Source organism: Zea mays, chromosome 4, assembly GCF_902167145.1.
Source record: "Zea mays cultivar B73 chromosome 4, Zm-B73-REFERENCE-NAM-5.0, whole genome shotgun sequence".
Lineage (NCBI taxonomy): Eukaryota > Viridiplantae > Streptophyta > Magnoliopsida > Poales > Poaceae > Zea > Zea mays.
The window spans coordinates 166,558,375-166,585,478 of record NC_050099.1 but is presented as its reverse complement, the minus strand read 5'-3'; the positions used below and the strand labels follow the sequence as shown (position 1 = coordinate 166,585,478).

Here is a 27,104-nt window from a genome sequence, read left to right as displayed (position 1 = left end):
AGCAAGAGAAGAGCGCTTGAGGAGGCGTTTAGCGCCATATTCATCTAGGATTAGATCAAAAGGCAACACATGGCCTGGAGGAAAGCCAGCATACTTAAAATGGCTGTCAAACTACAAAGCGTTGGATGATTTGTGCCGTGATTATCTTTGGGACATGGAATTCTCACAAATTGTGGTGAAGCATACTTTGTGTGCCTGTGGATGCAAGAGCATGCTTTCTGTCCAAGCTAGAAAATGCACGTCGTTGTGCACCTTGTTCGTCTCAGGTCATCGTGACAGTCAAGACTTGTGATAATCACAAAATTGTGCCGATTCAGACAACTAAATGCATCCTTCCCTCTCAAAGTTATAGCATGTCAAGTAGAGCTTGACTGTTACTTCAGTGCAACACGACAACAATGCCATTGCTTATGCGTTACAGATTTGCCCTTCTATCTAATCAACCAAATACATTTTGCATCGTAATAATCAGACTAAATTTAGCAAGCGAGCTATCTCCGCTTGGTGACCGGGCTTACTTTGCAAACTTACTTCCACGTCAAATCCAAAATCCATGCACGCTGTTGCTCTGACAGCTGGTCCCTGGGTCCTTTGACCTCCACAAGTTTAGCCTCACCTCCACCTCTTTCATCAAGGAAACGCCATAGCAGCAGATCGGGCATTCCACTCGACCAGCTCCTGTAATCAACGGCTAGATGGCGGAGGAGCGATGCCAAACGGTGGCCACCAACGCATGCAACAACAGCCCGTAGATCAGTTAACGAATAACGGGCCCAGTTAACACCCTGGCAGGATGTCCCCTGATGTAGCTCCCATGAGCTGATTAGCATCTCTTCGGCCATTCCGTCCCGTATCCTCTTCAACTGAGATTCTGCAATGTTCTCTCTAGATTTATAAAAATCATCTGTCTGCACGAGAACAAAGAAGTCGTACTGTAGGGTACCAAGAGTTGTGAAGAACAGTAAGGAACGAAGAGAAAAGATCTTGACAAGGTCCAACAAACAATCTATATATCATACAAAATCAGGTTGGGTTTCTGATGACTTTGCAGGGAATATGGAACAAAATAAAAACATGGTTCATAGGTCACATACCTGGAATTTAGACTGGAAAACATCATGTATGTCTGAAAACATCACATCCCACATTAGAAGGCCAAAGATAGTCATCCAAATGCTACCTTCCGAATGGGTACCTTGCCAACCACCACCTTCATCAGCATAATATTGTAAAGCCAACTGTTCTACCCCACAAAGTTCCCCATCGTAACCGTAAAATACATTCTTTGCTCCTGTCTCGCAATTCAATGGCCTTCCTTCAATGCTTACCTATTAATAATAGAAGAATAACAAGCGTAGATTATTTAGCATGAAAATGCACCAGACCAAAAAAGTGAAGTTTTGCCATCAATGAGGACAGTGAGGGTGATATATACCTCTCTTATATTTCTCTTAACATAATCAGCGTAACTGGGAACTTTCCAGCGTCGTGGAGGTTTGCTTAAACGCAGAACTCTCCTTTGCAGCGCGAACTTTGAACCAGCATGGACCCATGGATCAATTGCCCCTCCTTCAGCTGTGGATAGGCTCTCATTTGAACGACCCATATGCTCCAAATCAATGGATAGCCTCAATGCCCAATATCCTCGCCGTCTATCACAAGCAACTGTGCTAAGTAGTGTCTTTAGAATCCTGACTGCATCTTCATACCTATATAAATTTGGTTGGCATGAAATTTGGATCCCCAGAAACTAACAAGATTTATAAGATTGTTTCTGAGCAAAGAATTTATGAGCCCTTTAACAGAAGGGCCTGTAAAAGTGCAACATATTACCATTGCGTCACATGTTCAAGTATCTATCACATATCACACTTAAAACGTCCCAATATGTACTATAAACCAGAAGGCGTGTGAAAGTGAAACACATCAGAAAAGAATGCTTGTGTGGCTAAGGTTTCCACTTTCAACCAAAATTCTATGAAACACGAAAACCATGCATCTAATGAGTGTTTGATCCGATCCGTAATTATAGCAGTTATTGCAACTTACCTGCGGTCTCTTTCATAAACAGAGACACCTAATGTGAGTATTTTCGAATAGACCCAGGACGCTGAAAAGCGAGAAAAGAATGATGGGAGACGTTCAGGTGTAATCGCGTTTTCTCGTTTTGGCATAATGCATAATCGATTCTCAGATAAATCGATGCATCTTGTCACCAAGTCCATTTTATTATTATCAAGGGATTCATCCATCACCTGAGCAACTCGAATAGCCTGTTTGAAATGTAAGATATTAAACATGATCAATCAGTGGCTCAATGTTCTTTTTGAAAAGGTGTCAAAATCTTACGTCTTCGTACTCAAGTAGATCATTTCTTTCTTGAAAAATGCGATGGGAGATGCTGCAAACATAGTCTGGAAACTTCACTATACCAAATTCCACTGATAGAAATGAAGAAAGATCTTGATCACCATTTAGAAAAAATAGCCTCTGCATGATTGTACTTGGTTATTGTAGATGACAAATGTAGCTGTTGGATGACAAGGACAAGGACAAGGCTTGGGCTTCTTTTCAACTCCAGTTTTCAGATCAGGTCAAGTCTCTCTTCGATCTTGCCTTAGTCTCTGAAGTCGGAGATGGCAGCAGCACCTTGTTTTGGTGTGACAGATGGCTGTTAGGGCAGCGCCTGGTTGATCTGGCCCCCCACCTATGTGCTATGGTTCCTAAGAGAGTAGCTAACAAGAGAACGGTCGTTGAGGGCTTAACTGATATGGCTTGGGTTCACGATCTTCGTGGTACGGTCACTGCTGTGGTCATCGCAGAGTTCATTAACTTAGCGGAAGCTGTTTCAGAGGTGTTGTTGTTGCCCGATACCCCTGATAAGCATATCCGGAGATTCTCAAGCTCGGGCCAGTATTCAGCAAAGTCTGCTTATGAGATGATCTTCATGGGCTCAATCACTTTCGAGCATTGCGATCTTATTTGGAAAAGTTGGGCGCCTCCAAAGTGTCGTTTCTTCTTATGGCTGGTTGCCCACAACCGTTGCTGGACGGCCGACCGGTTGGCTAGGCGCAACCTCGACCATCCCGACGCTTGTGTCCTTTGTGACCAGGAGGAGGAGACGATCAACCACCTGCTGTTGTCTTGCGTTTTCGCTCGACAATTCTGGTTTATCCTTCTCCAGAGGATTGGGCTTGCTGGTGTGGCACCGCAACCGGGTGAAGAGGACTTCATGGCATGGTGGAAAGGCATCTCCGCTCCCTTGGGGGGATCTTCTCAGGCTGGCCTTAATTCCATAGTGATCTTGGGGGCGTGGTGTCTTTGGAAGCATCGGAATGATTGTGTTTTCAATGGGATGAGTCCAAATCTTTCTGCTGCCTTAGCCGGTTGGAAATGATATTATGCTTTGGAAGCTGGCTGGTGCCAAAGGTCTGTCGCTGCCAGATGTTGCTACCTAAGTGATTTTGTGTTTCATGTGTGATTGTGTGTTTGGGGCTGTTATGTTTGTCTATGTTTCTCTCCTCTTGTAATCCCATGTAATTCTTGTGTGGCCTCTTGGCTATGACTTTTGTGTTTTTGCTTCTTCTATTAATATAAAAAATACGCAATTCTCTTGCGTATTCGAGAAAAATAATGTTGTTGCCAGAATAGACAATCCAAGCAATATTTAAGCTTTATATGGTTAAAAGCAGTATGCATTCACCTGGATACGCCACAGAAGTTCATCTGCCATCTTCGAAATTCTTATACAGGTTCCAGTCCATTTTAGGATCCGTTTTGGTAGTGATGCACTGTATGTTCCAGAGATGAATTTTCATGAAACTGAGGCCATAAATCCCAAGAATGCAACAGGCAAAGAGACTTTACCAGGTACTATTACGGTATGAAGACAGAAGGGTGCTAACAAGCTCATGTCGACGTGTGCGGATTGTGTTATCCTAAAAGGAAAAGGAGAAATATTCAGTGAGAAAACAAGGTAGAGAATGAAAATCAGCCCTTCTCTAACGAATAAGAACCAAGATAACACAAATTAATTTCTGTACATGTCTACATGACATTCCATGATCCATCAAATAGTGTACTCATTGTTGCATATACATTGAATGGACAAACTACAATTCTGCTTCCACACTATTTTCATCAAGTGCAAGTAGGCAAAAACTATGAACGGATAGACAATGTTCTATTGCCTCAGCCTATTCCTTAGTATTAAAATCATTTCACAAATTATGTAATATGCATTATTTACATTGTGCATGGCTGTTTGGTGTTTACACAGGCACTCCCATGTGTTCTCAGATATTCTTCATGATGCAACATAGATCAACAGTATCATCATTAAATTAAGAGAGGACTATTTTTTGCCATTGAACTAATACCCGAGTTGGTTTTTGGCCATGAAACTCTTTAAGACCACAAACCTTTGACCATCAAACTGTCGACAAATTTGGCCATCTAGTTGGTTTCAAAGGAGGGATTTTTTAAAAATGATAAAAACTAGTTTGTTTTTAAAAATTCATAACTAATTCACTTTAAACTTTAAAATATGAAACTAGTACCAAAACTTCTCTAAAAATATATAATGCCTCTATGAGTGATATACTTGGAGCTATCTGGGTCTTATTTGCAGTTGTTCCTAGTGTTTTATTGCTCATAGTCACATGCGTTATTTGTTTAGCTTGCCATTTTGTGGTATAAGAACCTAGAGGTCAACCAAGATAACCCATACTCAAAATAGTGTACCAAATATATTGGAATTAAATTGTCCAGATTATTTTTGGAATGCTAACAATGTCATAGTTGTTGTGAGTTATGACTGCTCATCTACACGTGGAGGAGCATGGCACCGCCAGGATTGGTGTTATCTTATAAAAAAAATACTTTTGGTCTGCTATGAATTCTGCTAAGATAAATAAGTAAAGAACATGATTACAAGCAATAAAAAACTAGGGGATAAGAATAAATATAATACCAGTAACTCCATATATAGCACCAGAAGATAGTACGTTTTTAGGGGGAAATATTGATATTAGTTTCATATTTTTCTGATTTAAAAATGAAATAGTTATGGTTTTTTAGAAAAAAATATATACAAGTTTTTATTATTCTCAAAAAATACAAAACACCTTTGAAATTAGATGTTAGGGAGAAGGAAAAATGGGACCCGATCATCGGTTTGGTCGACATCATCTGATCAACTATCGAACTTCGCTCCCATTAATGCAAGGTTAATCGAAGATCACGAAGGCTACAATAAAGACTTAGCCCTACAGGAAACAAACCCGTCGATACGGACGCCTGGTCCATTGAGGACTCTAAAGACCATGGCGAGGGCTTCGCCCAGACAACGAGGTGAGGGAAGGTCTTAACAGTCGGACTCCGCTATCCACGTCGAGCACACGGGTCTCGGTCGAAGACCGCGGCCATGCTACCGAGGACCTCAAAGATCCAAAAACGGTATAGAAGACGTTGAGAACTTCGAACCCATCAGCTGTCACCTACGTTTGATGCCTCTACTTCATCTTTGCCATGTCTAGTACCTCCCTATTTGTCTTCAAGGAGGGGGAGCCACAACTGTTGGGGCGAAGGCGAACACCCCCCCCCCTCGCTCGAGGATTTCCACATCGACGTATCACAGATTGAAGGCCCCATCAGCAGGCTGCCAGGCTCTGCTAGCCAGGCCCGCGGACATCGCCCATGCGAAGGCCCGAGCGCCCCCTTCGCTCTGATGAGCCGAGGCGAAGACCATCATAGACTTCAGGGACCGGATGTCCAAGGCCGCGAAGACCTCAAGGCTTTGTCTCCCTCAATGCAAGAAGAGGCTCATGTACAATCCGGCCCATGTTGTAAGGCCCGCCCGCAGGTTGCCGTATGGGCAGAGCGGGTTGGGCCACGTCTGTAATAAAGTATGTTGTAATGACACGCTGTAATCCCCCGTGAGGGAATATTCCGGGGATAAACTAGGTAACTGAGGGTCTAATTGTCCTTGACAGGGTCGGACGGTCCCTCAGTTACCTATAAATACCCCCGCATTGTGCCAATGCAGGGGACAAAAAAGAAAAAACATTGTTGCCATAACGCCTTGTGTTTAGAGGCATCAAACTATTCCCTTTTCTTCCTATTGGATTTTGTTGTCCTCGGATTGGAAAGTTCCAACAACAACCTACCTCCTACTTTACATTGATGACATCGTCCTCACCGTCCCCTCGACGACTCTTCTTCAGCACATCATGGGCCTTCTGCACTTGGAGTTCATCGTGACTGACCTTGGCACCTTGCACCACTTCCTCAGCATCTCCATCTTGCGCTCCTCTGATGGCCTAATCCTGTCTCAGAGATAGTATGCGCATGATTTAGCATGCAGGCATGGCCAGTGTGACTCCAGCACATCTATGGACACTCAAGACAAACTCTCAACTTTGGATGGTGCTCCGTCGTTGATGCCTCCGACAACTACAAGAGTCTTGTTAGTACCCTTCAGTACCTAACACTGATCCACCATGACTTGGCGTACGTGGTTCAATAGGTCTATCTTTCCATGCATGATCCTCATGACGTCACCTAGCGCTAATCAAACAGATTCTTTACTACATGAAGAGCACTATCTCCTTTAGTCTCCGGCATCGGCTCCATCAACTAGTTGACATCATACTCGGATGCTTATTAGGCAGGATGCCCAAACTCCAGGCGGCCTAGCTCCAAATACTATGTCTACCTCGTTGGTCTCCTAGTCATCCAAGCGACAAACCATTGTCTCCCGCTCTAGCACCGAGGTAGGATACTATGTTGTCGCCCATGTTGTGGTCGAGTGTTGTTGGCTCCGACAGCTTCTCCAGGAGTTTCACGCCCCTCTTGTTAGTGTGACCATTGCCTATTATAACAAAGTCAGTATTGTCTACAGACAACCAATCCGGATCATTATTGGCGCACCAAGCACATCGAGATTCACTCCGTCCGCGAGAAGGTGACTTTGGGACAGGTCTAGGTGCTTCGTAACCCGTTTTCGCACCAGTACGCGGACATCATGAACAAGGCTTGTCTACACAATTGTTCGCTGAGCTTAGGTCTAGTTTTTTACATCCGCAATCCTCCTATCACGATGCGAGCGGGTATTAGAGATATGTATAGGCGTGCATATCTTTGTACACATTACTTGTACACCAAGCCATACAGCGTTATTTGTACGCCAAGTTATATGGCCCATATAACAAAAGGTCACCCCCCCACCACACACACACACACAATGGGTGTGTGGTGTTTCCCGAATTCTCTACAAGTGCTGCTACAAAATTCTAAATTAGTGTATAGCTTCCAAAGTACAAACTTATGAGCAAATAGTAATTCTTAATGTCAAGGGATTAATGCTTGAGCAATGGCTGAATCTTAGACAAATAATATATGGACTGATCAAATGAATAAGCTTATCAATGTGACAATGCCACTTCAGAAATCCTGGATATGACTATTTACTCAAAAGGCATACTTGTGAGAGATGAGAAAAGGTATGAACTATGAAGACAAGAATGAAAACCTTAGGAAGCTCCTTGAGAATTTCCTTCATTTCAGGAACACTTAACACATCAAGAATCTCCTTCATATCATATTCAAAAGGATCAATGGTGCAAGAAAGCATGTCGATATAACCTGCCACTGTATAAGAAAAGTTTCAATCCAAGTATCCAACCAGCAAAGAATGGAAGAACAGCAATTAGCAAAATTTAGATGTCAGGTTATTACACTCCAACTCCATGACTGCATGCTCCAGATCTGAAATCTCTTGATATGAGATGCTGCCCTTCCGGAACCATGGCCCTGTAAGACACTAAGTTAGACAAATAAAGTTATTTATTCAATAAGCCTTGTTTCAAAAATATTTCTTCGGTAAGAGGCCCCATTTTAGTAATTTTAATCAAGTTGTTGAAGCTACACATACCCCATGCTTGATTATAGATCTCTGCTGTCAAAAGCTTGTAAAAAAGCCAACTTGCAATGCCCAGCATATAAACTGTGGCATCTCGAATATGAAAGCTTTGAATCTTATGGATCAACGGTGACAACCTTATCAATTGAATGAGCATAGAATGGGAGTGTTCTTAAAAATGTCCAGAAGCAAATCTGGGCAGTTTAAGTGGAGGAAGGTCTTCGGTAAATATGCAGGAGGGCTGAAGAAGGTCCGTAAGACAAAGTAGTGCTGTGAAGTGTATGCTGTACATCCCCAAGACTTAACATTCTTAAGCATCTACTTTTAAAGGTACAAACATATGCACGAGCAGACATGAACCCCAATGAAAGCTAACCTTTTCGAGTGTAGATCCTAATGAAAAGTCGTTGCCCATCATCTGATAACGACTTAAAAGAAGCTGTTGAATGAAATAATATACAGTAATCAACTAAGACATATTTAATGGAAAAATAAAGATGAAAGTGGGAAAGGGAAAAGGCAGACAACCTAAAATGATTTTTCTATATCACTAAAAACATGTGCATGGTTAACCATAACATCAGCTATCATCAAATTAAAATTTGTCTGATATCTTGCACTCTGAGGTCGCCGGAAATTTTCTTTTTTGACAGTGCTAACGAAATTTTCCCATAAGGATTGGCAACAATTTGGATCATCATTTCTCTGATTGTCAGATTTACATTTCTGGATAGTAATCTGGATGGGAACATTGCCAAACTGCTGTTCATGCAGACCAACCACAGACCCCTGATATAAGAAAATAAAGTGTGAGTTACAAGCTGAATGATTATTTACATAATACTGTAGCAATAAGTATATCTGCAAAAAAAAAGGATAGTCAAAGATCTACGAAAACTTGGAGCAGAAATATTACAGCCTTCCTATACCAAGCTGAGTGATTAATGTCATCAGCAAAGTTGATATAAAAAGCTTTAGTTGGCCTGTTAACTGGAACAGAGCAGTGTGCCCTCTGGATTGAAACAACAATAATTCATTGGTGTCCTGGGGTTCGGGCATCCCCTTTAGCCAAAATATAGTTAACTCAACATGTCGCAATGTTTTAACAATCATTACAAAATCGTAAATGTAGTACACAAAGCTAAAAATTTAAACCTGCAAAAAAATATCACTCAAATTTTATTTTGTCCATGGCATTATTCATCACAATACCGTGTCCATACCAGTTGTATATTTGTTTTTGCAAGTACACGGTATGGCAAAATTAGTACTCAAATCATAGTATCAGAGTTCTCGTTCTAGCGGCATCCAAACTGTTACAAGGTAGTGCATCCATTTCCATCTCGCTAGTACACAGGGAAATCAGGATCGACGTCTTGTCCCCACGCCTGCAGCCCACCGATGATATCCTTCGCGTTGGCGAATCCCTTCTCGCGGAGAAGCTGGACGGCTCTCTGAGAGTCATTGCCTCTCCTACACAGGACAACCAAGGCTGACCCCTCCCCTGCTTCCTTCAGCGAGGCTTCGAGCGCGGGCAGCTTCTCTTCCAGCATGGAGAGCGGGATGTTGTGGGACGGAGAGATCGAAGCTATCTGGAAGTGATGCGCAGGTCGTACGTCCAGCAGTAGATGAGGTTCACCATCGTCGGCCAGTTTCTTGTACTCTCTGCAAGTGATACGCGCGCTCTCTGGGAGTACGTTCACGCTTGCTGCTGCCTGCAGTAGATGTAACAGTAGATAAGGCCACAGGTTTCAAGATCATTCTTTAATGTGATCTGCACTGCGACATCCATTCACATTACCTTATCAGACATTGGTGACTGTGTGAAGCTCTCATAGTCAAACTTCTGAAAGTCTTCTTCTGTGAAAACGGAGTTTTCGCCACAATGGGTGCAATCTGGAGAGCTTCCACGAAGTTTAACCTGCAAGTTGTACGTAGACATGGTAATGAGATGTATCAAGAATTCAAGACAGTCCTATAGTTATGCGTCCAAGCAATGCAAGCAACTTCGAAGGATCAGAAGATGTTAATAGTTTTGCAGGTACATTGATGGCCACAATCCACTTGATGGCAGACCACCTGCAAATAGGATGAATGCTCGAACATGGTTTCAAATGCCATTGGCCACTGCAGATCACAGTAAGTTCTTGGTGAAGAAACCAAACAAGATCATGCGGAAGCTTTGGTGTCTGCTTCACAATTATATTATTTTTGACGTTAGAAGGTTTGTAACACTAACTACTGATGCTGGGAATAGGTTAGTTAGCAGCTCTCTGCGAAGGTCTGGATGGCTGTCATAGGAAGAGGAATAATTTCGTTGGAAAACGGGTAGATGGGGATCAATTGTTCACTAGACATGAGGAGAGGGTGTTATTTGACTTCTATAATGTGCTACTTGGGACCATCATGATCATCATCAACAAAGCCTTTTATCCCAAGCAAATTAGGGTAGACTATAGTTAGAAACCCAATAGAATCCACAAGCAAAGATTCAGACACATGGATAGTTGTTTTCCATGCACTTGGGACCAGTATAAAGTGCAAATTTACTATTAATCTTGATGAGCTAGATATTGATCTCGCCAGAAAGTGGCCCAACTCAATAGCCAGGACAGCCTTCGCCAGACCGTGGCCCATCTCCGACTACTTTATCGCCAGCATGGGTTGTCGCGGCTGTGATATCATGTCCCCTGGTATGATGATATACTGCCACAAGGCTTAGAATTAATAGAGTATCCATACCAACGAGGTGCATCTTCTTTTTCGGAAGCCTATCTCGTAAAAACCTTCAAGTTAAGTGTGTTTGGCTTATAGCAATTTAGGATGGGTGACCAACCGGGAAGTTATCTCGGGTGCGCATAAGTGAGGACAAAATGCGCACAAAAGGCTCGTGTTGGTCTGTGGGGACAATATATGATCCTAGAGAGCTGCCAGGAGTAAGTATCGTCGGTCCGAGAATGGACGGGGTGTTACAAGTGATATCAGAGCCGACCCTCGCGGTTTCACGGACATGTGTGGGTTAGGGGTTCGGGTATATGGCGCATGGCGCATGTGGGCCCAGAATGGTCACATGGCATGACATATGACGACACTAGACATACAGACGTGGCCAAGAGGGGAGGTTCCTGGATTGGGGTTGACCGACGAGGACGTCGGTCTTCTAAGGGAGTGGATTGTGATATCCTGGCCCCTTAGATGGTGATATCCTGGCCCAAGGCTTAATAGAATTAATAGAGTATCCATACCAACGAGGTGCATCTTCTTTTTCGAAAGCCTATCTCGTAAGAACCTCCAAGTTAAACGTGCTTGGCTTGGAGCAATTAGGGATGGGTGACCGACCGGAAAATTTTCTCGGGTGCGCATGAGTGAGGACAGTGTGCACAACAGGCGTGTGTTGGTCTGTGGGGACAATATATGATCCTAGAGAGCTGCCAGGAGTAAGTACCGCCGGTCCGGGAGTGGACGGGGTGTTACAGCGGCCCAACGTTGTGGGGAGGGGGTTTCGCATACTCACGTCGCCCACATGCCCCCTGCACCTTCAGGACTTGTCTTGGCCTTCGTTCCGACTTCAGCTCCTACTCGTCTCCCTGTTGGGGCCATTCCTGTCATTCATGTGGTAAATCAGCACGCCATGACGACACGTGCGAAGTCCGGCTTCCGGCTATTGGCGCTCGACTCCTCTATCGTCCATCCTATTGTTTTACCGCGTAGCTCTCACTGACCCCAACCATCGTCTAGCTATGCAAGAGTTCTCTACACTTCTTGGTAACCACTCTTGGGATCTAGTTCAGCGACCACCTCGCTCCAATGTGGTGACTACCAAGTGGGTGTTCGAGCACAAGTTCATGGCTGATGGTTCACTTGAGTGCTATAAAGCATGTTGGGTCCTTTGTAGTTTCACTCAACACCCCATGTTTGGTCACGATAAATCTTACCTCCTACTCTATGTGGATGACATCGTGTCGCCTCTCCTTCGTCGCATCATCAGAGCTCTTTGAAAGGGAATTAGGGTTACACCTAGTCCCTAATTAATTTTGGTGGTTGAATTGCCCAACACAAATAATTGGACTAACTAGTTTGCTCTAGTGTATAAGATATACAGGTGTAAAAGGTTCACACTCAGCCAATAAAAAGATCAAATATTGGATTCAACAAAGGAGCAAAGGGACAACCGAAGGCACCTCTGGTCTGGGGCACCGGACTGTCCGGTGTACACCGGACAGTGTCCGGTGCACCAGAGGAATCCAACTCCAACTCGTCACCTTCGGGAAAATCCAGAGCCGGCGCGCTATAATTCACCGGACTGTCCGGTGTACACCGGAGGAATCCAACTCCAACTCGTCACATTCGGGAAAATCCAGAGCCGGCGCGCTATAATTCACCGGACTGTCCGGTGTACACCGGACAGTGCCGGTGCTCCAACGAGACGCGGCTCTGGAACTCGCCAGCCTCGGGATTTCACGAAGGTTGCTCCGCTATAATTCACCGGACATGTCCGGTGTGCACCGGACTGTCCGGTGTACCAGCGGAGCAACGACTATTTCGGCGCCAACGGCTACCTGCGATGCATTTAATGCGTGCGCAGCGCGCGCAGAAGGCAGGCGCGCCCATACTGGCGCACCGGACAATGAACATGAGATGTCCGGTGTGCACCGGACACCCAGGCTGGCCCACAAGTCAGAAGCTCCAACGGTCAGAATCCAACGGCACTGGTGACGTGGCTGGGGCACCGGACATGTCCGGTGTGCACCGGACTGTCCGGTGCGCCATCGAACAGACAGCCTCCACCAACGGTCAAGTTTGGTGGTTGGGGCTATAAATACCCCAACCACCCCACCATTCATTGTATCCAAGTTTTCCACTTCTCAACTACTTACAAGAGCTAGGCATTCAATTCTAGACACATCAAAGAGATTTGTCGTGTTCTTTTGAGCTCTTGCGCTTGGATTGCTTCTTTTCTTTCTCACTTGTTCTTGTGATCAAAACTCCATTGTAATCAAGGCAAGAGGCACCAATTGTGTGGTGGCCCTTGCGGGAAGTTTGATTCCCAAGTGATTTGAGAAGAGAAGCTCACTCGGTCCGAGGGACCGTTTGAGAGAGGGAAGGGTTGAAAGAGACCCGGCCTTTGTGGCCTCCTCAACGGGAAGTAGGTTTGCGAGAACCGAACCTCGGTAAAACAAATCCGCGTGTCACACTCTTCATTTGCTTGTGATTTATTTTTCACCCTCTCTCGCGGACTCGTTTATATTTCTAACGCTAACCCGGCTTGTAGTTGTGTTTATATTTGTAAATTTCAGTTTCGCCCTATTCACCCCCCCTCTAGGCGACTATCACTCTTCAATGTTTGATATGAAGGATTTGGACAGCCTTCATTATTTCTAGGCATGCATGTTCAACACACTGCTTCTTCCGTTCTGCTTCTGTCTCAGCGACAATATATGCTGGATATTCTAGATCGTGCTCGAATGGTTGACTGTAAGCCGTGCTCCACTCATGTTGATCATTATCCGATGTTGTATGTTGATGGTGCTCCTATATTCGGTCCTACAATTTTTTTCCATCCACGCTGGTGCTCTACAATACCTCACTTTCACTCGACCGGATATTGCATACGCCACTCAACAGGCGTGTCTCCATATGCATGACCAGCGAGAGCCTCATCTTGTAGCAATCAAGTGTATTCTGCGTTATATTCGTGGCACTTTGGACTTGGGTCTTCACATACATTCTTCTATTCAGTCTAACCGTGTGGTCTACTCAGACACTGATTGGGCTGGTAATCCTGATACCCGTAAGTCTACTTTAGGCTATATGTGTTCCTCGATGATAATTCATCTCTTAGTCTTTCAAACGTTAGAATACTATCTCTCGTTCTAGTGCAGTCGTCGAGGCTTCCTAGTTACGTCAGCTCTTGATTGAGCTGCAAACTTCATTGTGCTCTGCCACTTTGAGATAAGATTAGCATAGTTTATATGTCTTCCAATCATGTTCATCACCAGCGCACTGAACACATTGAGATTGATCTCCACTTCATTCGAGAACGGGTGGCCTTAAGGTCTGTTCGCATACTTCATCTTCCAGCGTCTCAGTTCACAAACATATTTACCAAAGGGCTGTCAGTTTCTATGTTCATGGAGTTTCGGTCCTATCTCAAGGTTCTCCTCAATGATGTCGTGACTGCAGGAGGGTGCTAGACTGCTATATATGTCTAGCGGATATGTCTCCATGTGCATGATCCACAAGAGCCTCACTTGACTATTGTCAAGCGGATCCTTCGATACCTTAACAATACTCTGGACTATGGGCTTCTATTCTAACGCTCCTCTACACGCGAGTTGATCATCTACAAGGATGCTGACTGGGCGGGTGCCTAGAAATATGTTGGTCTACTTCAGGCTATGTTGTGTTCCTTGAGGACAACCTCATCTCATGGTCCTCCAAGCGCCAACCCATGGTCTTCTACTCCAGCGCGAGGATGAGTCGTCGTGGCCAATGGCATGGCTAAGGCGTGCTGGCTCCGATAGCTCCTCCAAGAGCTCCACAGCCCCTCATCACGAGCAATCTTCTACTGCAACAATGTAAGCATCGTCTACCTCACCATCAACCGGGTACATCACTAGCGCGCGAAACATGTTGGGATTGATCTCCACTTCGCCCAAGCGTGTAGCCATCAAAAACGTTTGTGTCCTCCACATCTCGAAGATCTCGTAGTTCGCTGACATCTTCACCAAGGGACCTCCATCCTCGGTGTTCTCGGAGTTTCGATCCAGTCTCTACATTTGGTGTAGCTAGAGTTTTGACTGCGGCGGGTGTTAGTCTGCTATCACTAAGTGTGTGGTTGTGTATGGACCTAGAGCGTAATGCGTAACCCATGTGGCCTATTAGGGTTAGGGTAGAGCTATAAGAAGATGCCTATATATGTGTAACCCTGACACTCAATCAATGCAATTTTAGGCCTCCTCCAATAGTCAAGGTTGTTCCCATAAGAAAAAGAGTCAAAATTTATCTTTTTTTCTTCATGAACATGCATGAGAGTTGCATATCATTATATTAAAAAGAAAAATGTCTATAACCATACGCCAAATAGACAGCCATATTTTTCTCACTATTGCTGAGAATGATCCTGTAAAGGACTACCTTCTTGGTAGAATTAATTTGATAATTTCAATTCTTCTATAATAAAACAAGATTGGCAACATTATCCTATCCCACTATTGCAATTCATATATTAGACTCGAATCTGTGATAAATATACTAGAAAGAACGTGGAAGTTAAAATTAGATAGGAGGATGCAACATTGCGATCCCCCGATGGTGCTGGCATTAGGATAAATTGTGATCATGCATTCAAAGATACAATAAATTTACAGAGTGAAGTCACATACAACTCTAATACGAGCAGAGAGTGCATCAAATAGTAGCATTCTTCCACATAGGGGCTCACCAACACCAGTTGCAACCTTTATAGCCTCCAGAGCTTGTAAGCAACCAATCACTCCCGGAACTAGTAAACGAAACAATAGTTAGTACACCAGTGCAAACTATGTCTAATAAAGTAATCAACAGGGCATCAGTCATATATAGCAGCAAACTATACAAACTAATTATACAATAGCTAACTTAACTGAGGCGCCTACACGATAAAAGCACAGTAAATACCACAGTATTAAAGAACATCCTAAGGGCTGATTTGGTGATCCGGGATCACGGGAGGATTGGAGGGGATTGAGGGGGAAATTAGTTCATTTCCCCCTCAATCCCCCCCCCCCCCCCCCCCGTGATCCCCTTGTCACCAAATTAACCCTAAAGAAAAAGCCATTTTAGTAATTGCATCATTGAGTGAACCAACAAAAACCTGTAGCCACTGAATAATTAAGGATTAATATGGACATGAAAAAAGATTAAAAATACACAACATCAGAGCCAACTCATGACTTAAACTGTCCTATTTGGGTTAAGTACACATCATATAAACAAAGATTGATGAATTTTAAACAGGTTGACAAAAAATATAAGTTTTTGTCCACCGTACTAATGACGAGCTTCTACAGTGTCACCTACCAACCCCAAGGACACCACTGTCTGAGCATCTCTGGCAGGCTGCCACAGGTGGTGGAGTTGGAAAGAGGCACCGATAGCATGGGCTTCCATTATGATGATAAACAGTCAACTGTTAGAGAAGACAATGAATGATGTAAGAATATGGTGAAGCAAAAGGGTGCAATATCTTTGGCAAGAAAGATGCCTACCTGCCCTTCTAAGCCTAATGCCGCACCAGATACAAGTGGCTGCAAGAAGTAGGGCAAATGTAAGTGATTCATCAATGCATGATCACATGAATCAATAAAAAGTTATTACACTATTGTATTGGTAAATTTACTTGGCAACAGGTTAACATTGCAGAGCAAGAATTCCATATCAAATATAGCATGCATCGTTTACAACAACAAAAATGAAGTTACCTTGTTCAGCAAAACACAGCAATCGCTGATCATATACCTAGTAGGAAGGTTGTCAGTTGCATCAACAACTATATCATATCTGAGGTTATTTTAGTTAATGCTGAAAACAAGAGTGTTGGCTTTGAGGAAACAATATTGTGTCTGTCATAGCATATATTGTAAGGATACTTCCGTGCAATCTCCAAAGCATTGCATGGCTTCAGAGTATGGTGATGCTCTACTACCTTGATAGAGGAATTAATCCTGACTTGAGACAACATATGTGATATAGTGGGATAGTAGAATCAAATATATTTGGTTGGCAACCAATCAGAGAAAAGTGCCAAAAGGATAGTTTCTTACTCACGGCAAGCATCAGCTGCTGACTTCACTTTAGATTGTCCAACATATGCTTCTTTATGAATTATCTGAGAGAGTTTGAGAACAAAAAACAAGGTTAGCATTGATATGTATGACCGCCGCAGATTAAAATAACCAATTTTGATCATCGGCTATGTTCAAAATTCCGTTATCAAGCGTAAATCTCTCACTTCACGACAAATTTGCTAGCTTATGGGTGCATATTTACGTTCCCCTTCTAATTGATTTACCAAGAACAAGAATATATCACGCTGATGATTTGGTGTTTAGATACAATCCAAAGAAAATATCGAGAACACTAGATAATAGGGACAGAAGACATGCCAAGCTATTTCACCTGTCGATGAAGATTATTCAATTCAACATCATCACCATCCACAATGCCCAAGCAACCTAATAAGATAACAAGCTGTAAGCAACGGTACATTAGTAAATACAACAAATTAGTGAACTAGAGCCCACCAACAAATTCACTTTACACATATGACATATAAAAAAACTTTGGCAAGGACTACATCTAGAAATCTGTATTATCATTAAAGAAATATAATTTCTTCCTTGAGAAACTAACATTCAACACAACTTCACAGCAGAGTATGAGGCAGCTGTTGAGAAGGAAAACATGTATCTTCCTAGCTATAACTGTCTTTTGCACCAATCAGATTGAAGAATCTTTGCAGCACTTGTTCATTCTCTGTCCATTTGCTTCTGCCTGTTGGAACCTAGTTAATGTGCACACAAGCTCAGACATGAACCCTTTTGAATGTCTTCATCAGTTCAAGCAACCAACTCAACATGCCCTTCTTTATGAAAATTATCATCATTATGTACTGGAGCATTTGGAAGAAAATTATCATGATCTAATTTTCCAAGGAATCCAACCATCTGTTTTCGCTTCCAAGAAAATGAGTATTTTCTCTGTTCACCGTGAGGGTGAAGCAGATCCACTTCCCTCTAATTGGTACATGGCTGAAAACTTCATTTAATTCGGTTAATTTTCTTCGTTTCAACTCTTTACTTTTTATTTAATACTCATAATTCACCCCCAAAAAAATCAACAGCGGAGAAGAAAATTACCGACACCACAAGCTGCTAGATACAATGCCAGGGGAGAGCCCAAACCTCCAGCTCCAACAACTAAAATCGACGACTGTGACAGCTTCCGCTGGCCTGCCAGACAGATGACAAAGGTCAGAGGATCAGCCGAAACGAGCGTGCTAACTGCACCGTTTTCCCCAGCAATATGCTGCGATTGTGATGACACATCGGAAGCAGAAGAGGCAAACAACTATATGCCAGTGCTCCCTCCGTTCCAAATTATAATACATTCCACTAAAATAACTTTGTTGAAGAGTCAAATAACCTTAACTTTGACCAAAATTAACGATAGGTTTGGCCAAAATTATATAAATAATCATAAAGATTTATGTCATAAAATAGGGGTAGCATGAAAATATAATTAATAAAAATCAAATATATTTATTTAGTATCCTAATTATTATTATTTTATTATATAAATTTAGTTAGCTCTAAAAATGTTAGAACAAGAGGGACGGAGTGAGGAGTAAACAATGAGACTTTGGAGGCAGCAAGCCGTGACGAGTGAAATTAAACAACTGACCTTCGACCCCGAAGTCCGGGAGAAGGAGGTGGCGGCTGTACCGGTAGATCATATCCGCCGGGAGGCTACCGTCCGGAGCAAACCCGTTACCCACGCGGCTCTGGCACGCTCCACTCCCGCCGCACGCATCATCCCCTACTCCTTTCCCCGCTGCCGCACCGTTGAATCCCGCAGGCCCTGCCTCGAGCTGCGATTCCAGCAGCCGTATCCGGCCGTCGAGCTCCTCCCGCTCTGCCCGAAGCTTCTTCAGCTCCCGCTCTATGGCCTCCCTCCTGCCGCCCAGTGGCGGATCCAGGATTGATCTAAGAGGGGGGCTACTAAGCTAAGACTAATTGGATCTAGTACCAATCAGTGCCAGATTGGCTCACAGTTGATTAGCAAAAACCTTACTGCCATCCAAGCGGAAGAAGGCACTAACCCTGGGCCTCTTGTTCGTAGCATCAGCAGCCGTAGGAGCAGCAGCAGACGCAGCCTTTCTCTGGTCGCTGTTCCTTGATCCCTTCTTCTGCAAAAGAACCAACCAACCGAAACAGCAATTACCAACTACTACACCCTGCCGTGAGAAAATTGGATTTATGCCATTATGAAACTTAGGATTCGCTCAAATGCCATTATGGGAACACGCTTCGCTAAGAGACCACTATCAAACGTTGTCTTACAGACAAAATGCCATTTAGGCGGTTATTTGAAACTTAACCTTATTTGATTATATTGGCAGCTAGTGACCGGACACTTTTGCCCCTATCAAATCTGTTCGCCGTTCTCCCTCCCCCCGCTCTGCCGCCGCTCAGCTCTAGATCAAAACTGCTAAGCTCCGCCATTCACAGGAAAGTCTATTTTACGGCACAGTTTTAAAACACAGTTTGCACGGTTTCAGAACACAGTTTCAAAACGAACACAAATTCAGAACACAGTCGGCAGACGCTAACACGCGATGGGATACGGCGAACACCGAGCAGCAGGTATCTAAACTAAAACTTTGGCAGCACTCTTAACCAGTCAACAACAGATCGCCAACCATTCGATTTCACACAAATGTAATCCTACTGCAAGTGCAACAGCCACCTTTAGAGGCGTTCATTAGCAAACACTAGAAAAACTGCAAATGGCCATATTCATATCGAACCAATATGCCACTAGTTGAATCACGTAAGAAGCAGACCAATATGCCACTAGTTGAAGAAACAATCAAATCGAACCAAAGTGGAGATCTTTACAAATTAATTCGAGATAATAACTAGGCAAACCAATTCTATATCATAGTTTCATTCAATAGGATGGGAGAGCAGGCGATTCGAGCTGTTGATTGGGAATCTAACCGAGCTGCTCACCTGCAGATTGGAATTGGATCGATGGATGGACCGCGGACGCCCGCACGCCGATTGGATCTCCTCCTCCTTGGGCGGCTGCTAACTGGGTTGGGATGGGACAGGAGCCTTCCTCGCCACAGCCGCCGTGCCGTGCTGCTCCTCTTCTCCGAGACGCTGGGAGCCCCGATTGGAGACGTCTGGAAGACGGGAGGCGGAGAGGTATGACGTGACGGAGTTTCGTCGTCGAACTCCACCGGCGCGCTGAACCTTCAGCTCGGCCTGCAGGAGGACGCTGGGAGCTTCGGCTGCGGCGGGGCAGGAGCCGGTCGTTAGGCCGAGCAAGCGGGTGCGGTCCGGATCACCGGGGGCACTGGGGGAGGGCCAGGCGGCGGTGGGACTGCCAACGGAGGCGTGAGCTACCCGATGTGCCAGGTGGATGACTGCCAAGCGGATCTGACCAGCGCCCGCCGGTGGAGCTCGCCGAGCGTCCGTGGACCGCCGCTGGTGGAGGGAGAGCTCCAAGCACCGGTGGAGGAGAGCGACGTCGCCGTCGGTTTTGGTGGAGGGGACAGAGGATAGAGAAGAGAGCGCCGTCGGGTTTGAGATGCCGGCGCTTTTGGTTCGAGGGGCAAAAGTGTCCCGTCATTGGCTGCCAATATAATCAAATAAGGTTAAGTTTCAAAAAACTCTCTAAATGTCATTTTGTCTATAAGACAACGTTTGATAATGGTTTCTTAGCTAAGCGTGTTCTTATAATGGCATTTAAGCGAATCCTAAGTTTCATAATGACATAAATCTAATTTTCTCCCCTGCCGTTGGCGCCGAGGTACCACGCTGGCATCCTCTCGAGCCAGTACCAGTCGCCCATGCCGTGCGCGGCCACCATCTCCTGCATGGAAGCCCGGAAGTCGTGGTACGGGTAGGCGGAGTCGAACGCCACCGCGACGCCGTCAACAAAGGATGAGGAGGACGCTGCCGCTCGCGGCCGCAGGGTAGGCGCCGCCGGAGGCTTCCTCTCGAGGATGGATCTGGAGGGCCCGTGGGGCTCGAAGAGGAGGCGGTCGTCGGAGCGGAGCCCCCGGACGATGGTGTTCGCGAAGTCGTCGGTCGCCGGGGCCTCGGACTCGGTGGACTGGCTGTCGGAAGCGCAGTCCACGTGGCGCGTCGTCCGCGCCGAGGAGTTGGCGAAGGACGGCTCCCCAGAGTCCAGGAAGAGGGACGCGATGGTCTTGGCCAGGCGCGGATCTGCGCGAGAGGAGGCAGAGACGGTGAGTGGAGCGAGCGAGCGGCGGCTGAACGTGACGCGGGCACGCAGCTAGGGCTGACAATGGGCCTCAAATTTTACACTATAAAACTTAAGGATCGAATCGGATTAGGATCGAGTTTTGTTTCTATTCATTTTTGAACTACAAATTATTTAGGGCCTTAACAAATTGTGAAGAGACATTTGGATTGCGATCCATTACCACCCCTACACGCAGCTACTGGCTGGCGGAGTGGAGGCGGAGACGAGGCTGGGCCTATTCGCTCGCTTGTACTGGGCCGCGCAGTCGTAGATCTGCCCCTCGGCACATTCTACTCTCCTTATTGCTAATACCACACTATCATCGTCGTGTTGAGGAAATCAGCATGTTGGATAACTGGTCACTTCATCTCTTGCAGAGGCATGTCCGGCGTGAGAGGCCAGTGGGAAATCAAGAAATATAATAACAATGAACAGAATAGAGCGCCATGAACTAAAACATCGTTGCTGAGAGATCAGAGTCAATGCTCTCCTATCATTTTTATGGTGCTCCTTAGACCACTGATGGAGACAAATATATCTGTCTTGGTTAATGATTTGGCATTTCTCCTAGAGCTATTTTTTTAAAAGTAGTGCGGTCTCTTTCATCTCTTCTTTTAGAGCTGCTGAAAACGAGCATCTATTCCCTATACATCTCTGTATCATGCATCAAGATTATGACGAGCACATATCTCCATATGTGTATAATCTGCATGAATAGTATACATACAGCGTTCGATAATCCCCTTGCAACTGCAGATACGGGTGGATTCACACCCAGGCTACTCGGACTGTAAGCCCAGAACGTGGCTCGTATAATTATATTTGATCTATAAAAAGATCACGAGGTTCAAAAGAGTGTGAATTGGATTTTTCTATTTAAAAATAACTAAATCTTAAGAACAAGCACAACTTGATGCTAGTGGCTATTTTCCGCAAAGAGATAAACACTAGTTCAAACCCCATGCTATTATGGCAATACTTGAAATTAAGTACTCAAAGTAAATTGCTTAAAATACAGTGGAAGTCTGGAACAACTTTCAATCATGTAAACGCTTTGCTGATAATAAAGTGAGTACACACCGGAGTCGAGTACGACTCTATTGCAAGAAGGGGAGGATGAATAATATACATATATATACTCTTTGCCTAGAACGATGAATGATATATATATATATATACTCTTTGCCTTCGATGCATATTATTTGAAAATAAAAAATACAAATGGGATGGTTAAGGCCATGTTGTTAGGTCCACCCAACAAGAACAGACCTAAAATAATTTGGGTTGCAAAATCTTTGGTTGAGAAAGTTGTAGCCTCCATCAAGTCTGGATGTCTAAATATCAAGCTTGTTCCTCCTTGCATGTAGGTGAACTATATGATTAATGAGAGTTATTGGGTAATAGATAGTGGTTATAGTCAATACGTGACTAGTGACCCATGGATGTTCACCTCAATAAATGAATAAGTAGATGATAAATAGAAGATTATATTTGGGGATAAAAAAAGAGCAAAGTAAAAGGGTTGGGCAATGTAGCAATATCTAATGTTCACTCAATTTCCAATATCCTCTTGATTGCATCACTAAGGTTTATTTTGTTATCCGTTGATCAACTATGTGATCGTCGCTATCAATGTTTGTTTATGGAGAATGAGGTTGTTGTGCCTAAAATAGATGATCACCAAGTCATAATCAAGGAATTTAGATACATCAATCTATGCTCAATAGATTTCACTTTGGGAAATGCTAACGCAAGGACTTGCCTTTTTACAAAAACTTCACCTGGTTAGTTATGTCATAGGAGGCTAGCTTGTGTTGGAATGGAGGTACTTAAGAAATTGTTGAAGAAAGAAACAATTAGAGGATTAAAGGATGTTATTTTTTAAAAGGATAAAATTTGTAGTGCATGTCAAGTCGAACACCAAGTTGCTAATATATATCCTACAAAAGTTTTCATGTCAACATTAAGGCCATTAGAGTTACTTCCCATGAAATTGTTTGGTTCAACATAGTATGCTAGTGTGGGTGGCAACATTTATTGCCTCGTAATTGTTATGACTATCCTAGATACACTTGGATGTTCTTCCTTCAAGGGACGTCTAAATTTGCATCCATATTAAAGAGATTTGCCAAGAAAGCATAAAATGAGATTGATTGCAAAATCAGAAAAATTAGAAGTGACAATAACAAAAAAATTGTCAACACAAATATCCAAGAGTGTTGTGATGAGATTGGAATAAAAAATGAAGTATCTGCAACATACACCCTCAATAGAATGATGTAGTTGAGAGTAATAATATAACTTTGATAACTTTTGCAAGAACAATGATAAATGAGTATAACACATCAAAAAGGTTTTATGCCAGTAATCAACTCCGTATGTTATGCTTCAAATAAGTTATTTCCACATTGGTTACTTGAGAAGACACCCTATGAGTTGCTCGATAGGAAGAAGTCGAATAACTTATTTTTTGGGTGTTTGAATGGAAATGCTACATATACAAAAAAACATCAAAACATAAGGAAGTTTTAAAGAAGATGTGATATTGGTGTTTTACTTGATTATTCATTAAAGTTCTAAGCATATCGATTATTCAACCATGCATTTGTTTGGTAGAAGAAATATATGATGTGAAGTTTGATTAGATTAACGGTTGTCGAGCAACACATGAGAATCTTAAAGATGTAGGTGATAAACCATTGAAGAAGGCTATAAAGAATATGTTGGTTGGAGCAATCAAGCCCAAAGAAGATGAAGATGAAATGCAAGTGTTTAATATGCCATTATCGTTAAATGTGACACAAGATGATAATAAATATGAGGGACATACGAATGAAGATACTTATGTCCGTTAAAATCCAGAAATGTCATAAGCTCAAGATGTTGATGCTTCACGACCTCCTTCTTAAGTAGTTGGTATAGTATAAGTTCATGCACAAGATTTCATCATCGGAAGTCTATTAATGGAAGTTAGCACTCGATAAAAAAACACATTTTTTGTTGAACATCGCTCTTTTATCAACACGTTACTTTCAAACTCCCACTTGTCAAATGGGACATCACAAGGAGAATTGAAACTATCTGAAACCATGCCAAACGGAAGACTTGCTGGTAGCCTAAAATAAGATACCAAATGATTTTCAGGGGTGTTTGGTTCCCTTCTTCTAAACTTTAGTGACTAAAATTTAGTCACTTTTAGTCCCTAAAATACCAAAAGAGGTGACTAAAATAGATATTCTAAATATAATTTCTAGGGACTAAAGTTTAGTCCCTAAAGTTTAGAAGGTTGACTAAAGGAACCAAACATCAGCGGTATGTTGCAACACACTTTTACGCTTAAACTATTGTGAGCTCAGTAATTTGGAAAATATTTTATTTGCTAGATCATCTATGACTTGTCCTTCTCATGCTATATTTTACATTACTGGCAAGTGCAACAACAAAGGACAATTTTTAGTGTATAGAGTTTATATTTCGTCAATATATGTTGTTTCTTCAAATTGTGGAAATACGATATTAATATGTTCTCAAGAAGAGAAGTTGTTTTCATATTCTTTAGTAGAAGTTTAGGGTTTATATTTAAAATATATTGATAAAACCATAGTCATGAACATCAATCATAACAGGACGGTTTGCTGTCAGATATGACCATGTTAATGACTCTTGTTACAAAGGTGAAACTCTTCCACATTGTAACTACTTTTGATATATTTGAAGAATTGATATTGCGTCGTGAAGTGTGTATGTTTTTATTTGTAGAACTTCTTACATGGATCAAGCGTTGTGATGAGTGTACAAGGAAGGCATTGAGGACCAAAGAAGTTGGTCGGGGACCAAGTAATGATATTTCCAACATCCCCAACCAGTCAACCACGTCATCAGATTTGAAGCCATACTTGAGTGAGGAGTACACACTGGAGTCGAGGACGACTCTACTACAAGAAGGGGAGGATGAGGAGGACATCGCTGCCATTGGTACAACCACAACGACAACCCTTTACAAGTGTTTGGGAGCTGAACCTTTTTGAAGTGAAGGAGGCAACAAGACAATAAAAGCTGTCGCACCTGAGTGGATCTCGTAACTGCAGCAAGTACAAGTTTAAATGGGGCATAACTTTCAACTCCCAAGTTCCTTTAATGCAAATAAGTACACGTTGGAGCGGTCTCTTCATCTACTTTCCAGCAGATCAATAATTGATGAGAGATCACCCCCGAAGAGTCCAGGAACTGTCGAGTGAACTCCTGCTTCGTAACTGCAGCATGCACCAAATTAAATGGAGCATATCTTTCATCTCCCAAGGTTGTTTAATGCAAATAAGTACTTGTTGGAAAGCTCTCTTCATTTTCTTTTTGGTGGATCAAAAATCAATGAGAGATATCAACCGAGATGTTCAGGAATGGCCAAGAGAGCTTCGTTACTCCACTAGAACTCCTTTATATTCCTCTATTTAAGCAACTAGCAGCCACCAAAGAACTTGGGTTTTTGTTTGATGTAAGTTTAGCCTTTGCTACTTCCTTGTAAACGCGTGTGTCGTCTCGACCACCCGTTTACTTGAAAACAGGACCCCAACCTTATCAGATCCGTGAGTGTTTGCATGTTATCTTGTTCTTGCTTGTTCTCGATTACTTGCAGGTTCAAGGTTATTCTTGGCACGACAAGAGTAGCAACAACAGGAGCTGGTGTAACTATCACTAAGGCACAACACCCTTGTGGTTGTTGTAGTCGGATAGAACAACGTCGACCTCCACCCCAAATCGTAGTTATCAGGAGATGATGTACCTGTCGCTCAAGGCGCTACATCATCTTAGTTGTGATAGTCGGGTAGCCAACGTCAGCCTCCAACAAATTTTCACCTCCATCATCTCTCATCGAAAGATCGGGCTCCCTTTTACCCGTTGGGTTTATCATCTTCTAATTCATATAATAATGAAGAAGAATTTTAAAACATTCTACCTTTCTTGTGAATTATCTGTTTCATTATTCAATCTCTTGTAATCATTATATCTATATTTGTTTATGTTTGAATGAACTACTTACACAAGCAAAATTTTACCTTCATCCTTTGAGAACCTACATCCTTCGCATTAAAGAACGAAGGTCTAAATATTTAACTTATGTTGTCTTAATTTTCAATACCTTCAAAGATTGAAATCAAGTACCAATAGCCGCTGAAGTGATACAATGAGCCATCTCATTCTACTTTGAGTTAGCATCCTCACCTAACTTCCACTTCGTCTCATTAATCTAAGGTTGGATATTTTTTGTTGTTGTATTAAATCTTAAATTGTTGAATATTTGTTTTGTTGTACGTTAAAGTAAACCTAGAATAGCAAAACTGAACTTTAAATGTCTGAATATCTTGTATTGCGCACAAACGCGATGAACAGATCAACCCCATTAATCATGTACGGATATTGCAGTTGGTTACCTTGACTTTATAGTGCGTTAATTAGTTTTCTGGTGAACTAAGGGGATGTTTGAATGCACTAGAGCTAATAGTTAATTGACTAAAAATAGCTATTAAAATCAGCTAAAGATATCAAACAATAGCTAATAATTCAACTATTAGCTACTTTTAGCAAATCAGTTAATATTTTGCTAACTAATTCACAACTTTTTAACCCAACTAGCTATTAGCTCTAGTATTCAAACGTTCTTTAATTCGATCAGTTAGTCCATGCGGTCCATCACCCCCTGTGTGTATACATATCCTCCGATTATATATTATTCTGTTTAAACATACCAAAGATCGATGTAAAATCTATATAGAATTTCTCGTTTAAAAAATCAAACGAGTTCGTTTTGATAGTCGTTTGCTCTTGTCAAATATACAGCAAACAATTCAGTTGGCGCACCATGGCGAGCGAGTGCCTCCTCCCCGCCATTGCAGCCGACCCCCCCACCTCGACCCAGCTTCCCACCTCTTTCCTCCACCGCAGATCGATAGATCAGCCCGCTACCTCCCTTCCAAGCCCTATTTCGCCTTGGCCGACGCGCCCCGCCCTGTCCACCTCTGCCTCCGCCGCCGGCAGGAACACAGAGGAGACCCCGCCCAGCCTCAGTTATTGTGGTTCCAGAACCTTGCGCTGATGTCCCCTGCCAACCGGCCACCCCCGCTCCCACCAAACGTGTGCGCTTCGCCAT

At 43.2% G+C, this 27,104-nt stretch overlaps 3 protein-coding genes across 10 annotated transcripts; all 3 read right to left on the bottom strand.

Moving 5' to 3' along the window:
• Positions 1 to 303: 303 nt before the first annotated feature.
• Positions 304 to 9,142, bottom strand: LOC103655648 (fanconi-associated nuclease 1 homolog). The gene is given in 12 exon segments (XM_020552678.3): positions 304 to 908; positions 1,095 to 1,328; positions 1,436 to 1,709; positions 2,050 to 2,273; positions 2,350 to 2,490; positions 3,704 to 3,791; positions 3,868 to 3,938; positions 7,532 to 7,650; positions 7,738 to 7,812; positions 8,298 to 8,463; positions 8,582 to 8,710; positions 9,134 to 9,142. Coding segments are annotated over 12 exon segments (1,947 nt in total). The 3' UTR covers positions 304 to 491.
• Positions 9,064 to 20,305, bottom strand: LOC100191959 (adenylyltransferase and sulfurtransferase MOCS3 2). 8 transcript variants are annotated; one of them, XM_008678232.2, is made up of 14 exons: positions 20,095 to 20,248; positions 19,696 to 19,979; positions 18,783 to 18,869; positions 18,365 to 18,666; positions 17,821 to 17,913; positions 17,081 to 17,136; positions 16,726 to 16,790; positions 16,552 to 16,626; positions 16,384 to 16,462; positions 16,171 to 16,209; positions 15,983 to 16,091; positions 15,307 to 15,425; positions 9,723 to 9,842; positions 9,070 to 9,636 (listed from the first exon to the last, which is right to left on the bottom strand). In XM_008678232.2, the coding sequence occupies exons 3-14, from the start codon at positions 18,803 to 18,805 to the stop codon at positions 9,268 to 9,270; spliced, it is 1,449 nt and encodes a 482-aa protein (XP_008676454.1). In that variant the 5' UTR covers positions 18,806 to 18,869; positions 19,696 to 19,979; positions 20,095 to 20,248; the 3' UTR covers positions 9,070 to 9,267.
• Positions 20,306 to 20,470: 165 nt separating this feature from the next.
• Positions 20,471 to 26,845, bottom strand: LOC103655647 (transcription repressor OFP13-like). The gene is made up of 2 exons (XM_008682366.1): positions 26,816 to 26,845; positions 20,471 to 20,989 (listed from the first exon to the last, which is right to left on the bottom strand). Exons 1-2 carry the CDS (start codon positions 26,843 to 26,845, stop codon positions 20,471 to 20,473), a joined length of 549 nt encoding a protein of 182 aa, XP_008680588.1.
• Positions 26,846 to 27,104: the final 259 nt, after the last annotated feature.

Bases quoted from the DNA above. Each gene is read 5' to 3' on its own strand.
- LOC100191959 (XM_008678233.4), bottom strand. From the start codon at position 18,805: ATGCTACGAACAAGAGGCCCAGG. The intron at 16,092-16,170 runs GTAGGCATCTTT...CTTCTCTAACAG, and splicing joins CATTAGGCTTAGAAGGGCAG to TTGACTGTTTATCATCATAA. The intron at 15,426-15,982 runs GTAGGTGACACT...TTCGTTTACTAG, and splicing joins CAGTGGTGTCCTTGGGGTTG to TTCCGGGAGTGATTGGTTGC.
- LOC103655647 (XM_008682366.1), bottom strand. From the start codon at position 26,845: ATGGCGGGGAGGAGGCACTCGCTCGCCATG. The intron at 20,990-26,815 runs GTGCGCCAACTG...TGTCAGCCCTAG, and splicing joins GGAGGCACTCGCTCGCCATG to CTGCGTGCCCGCGTCACGTT.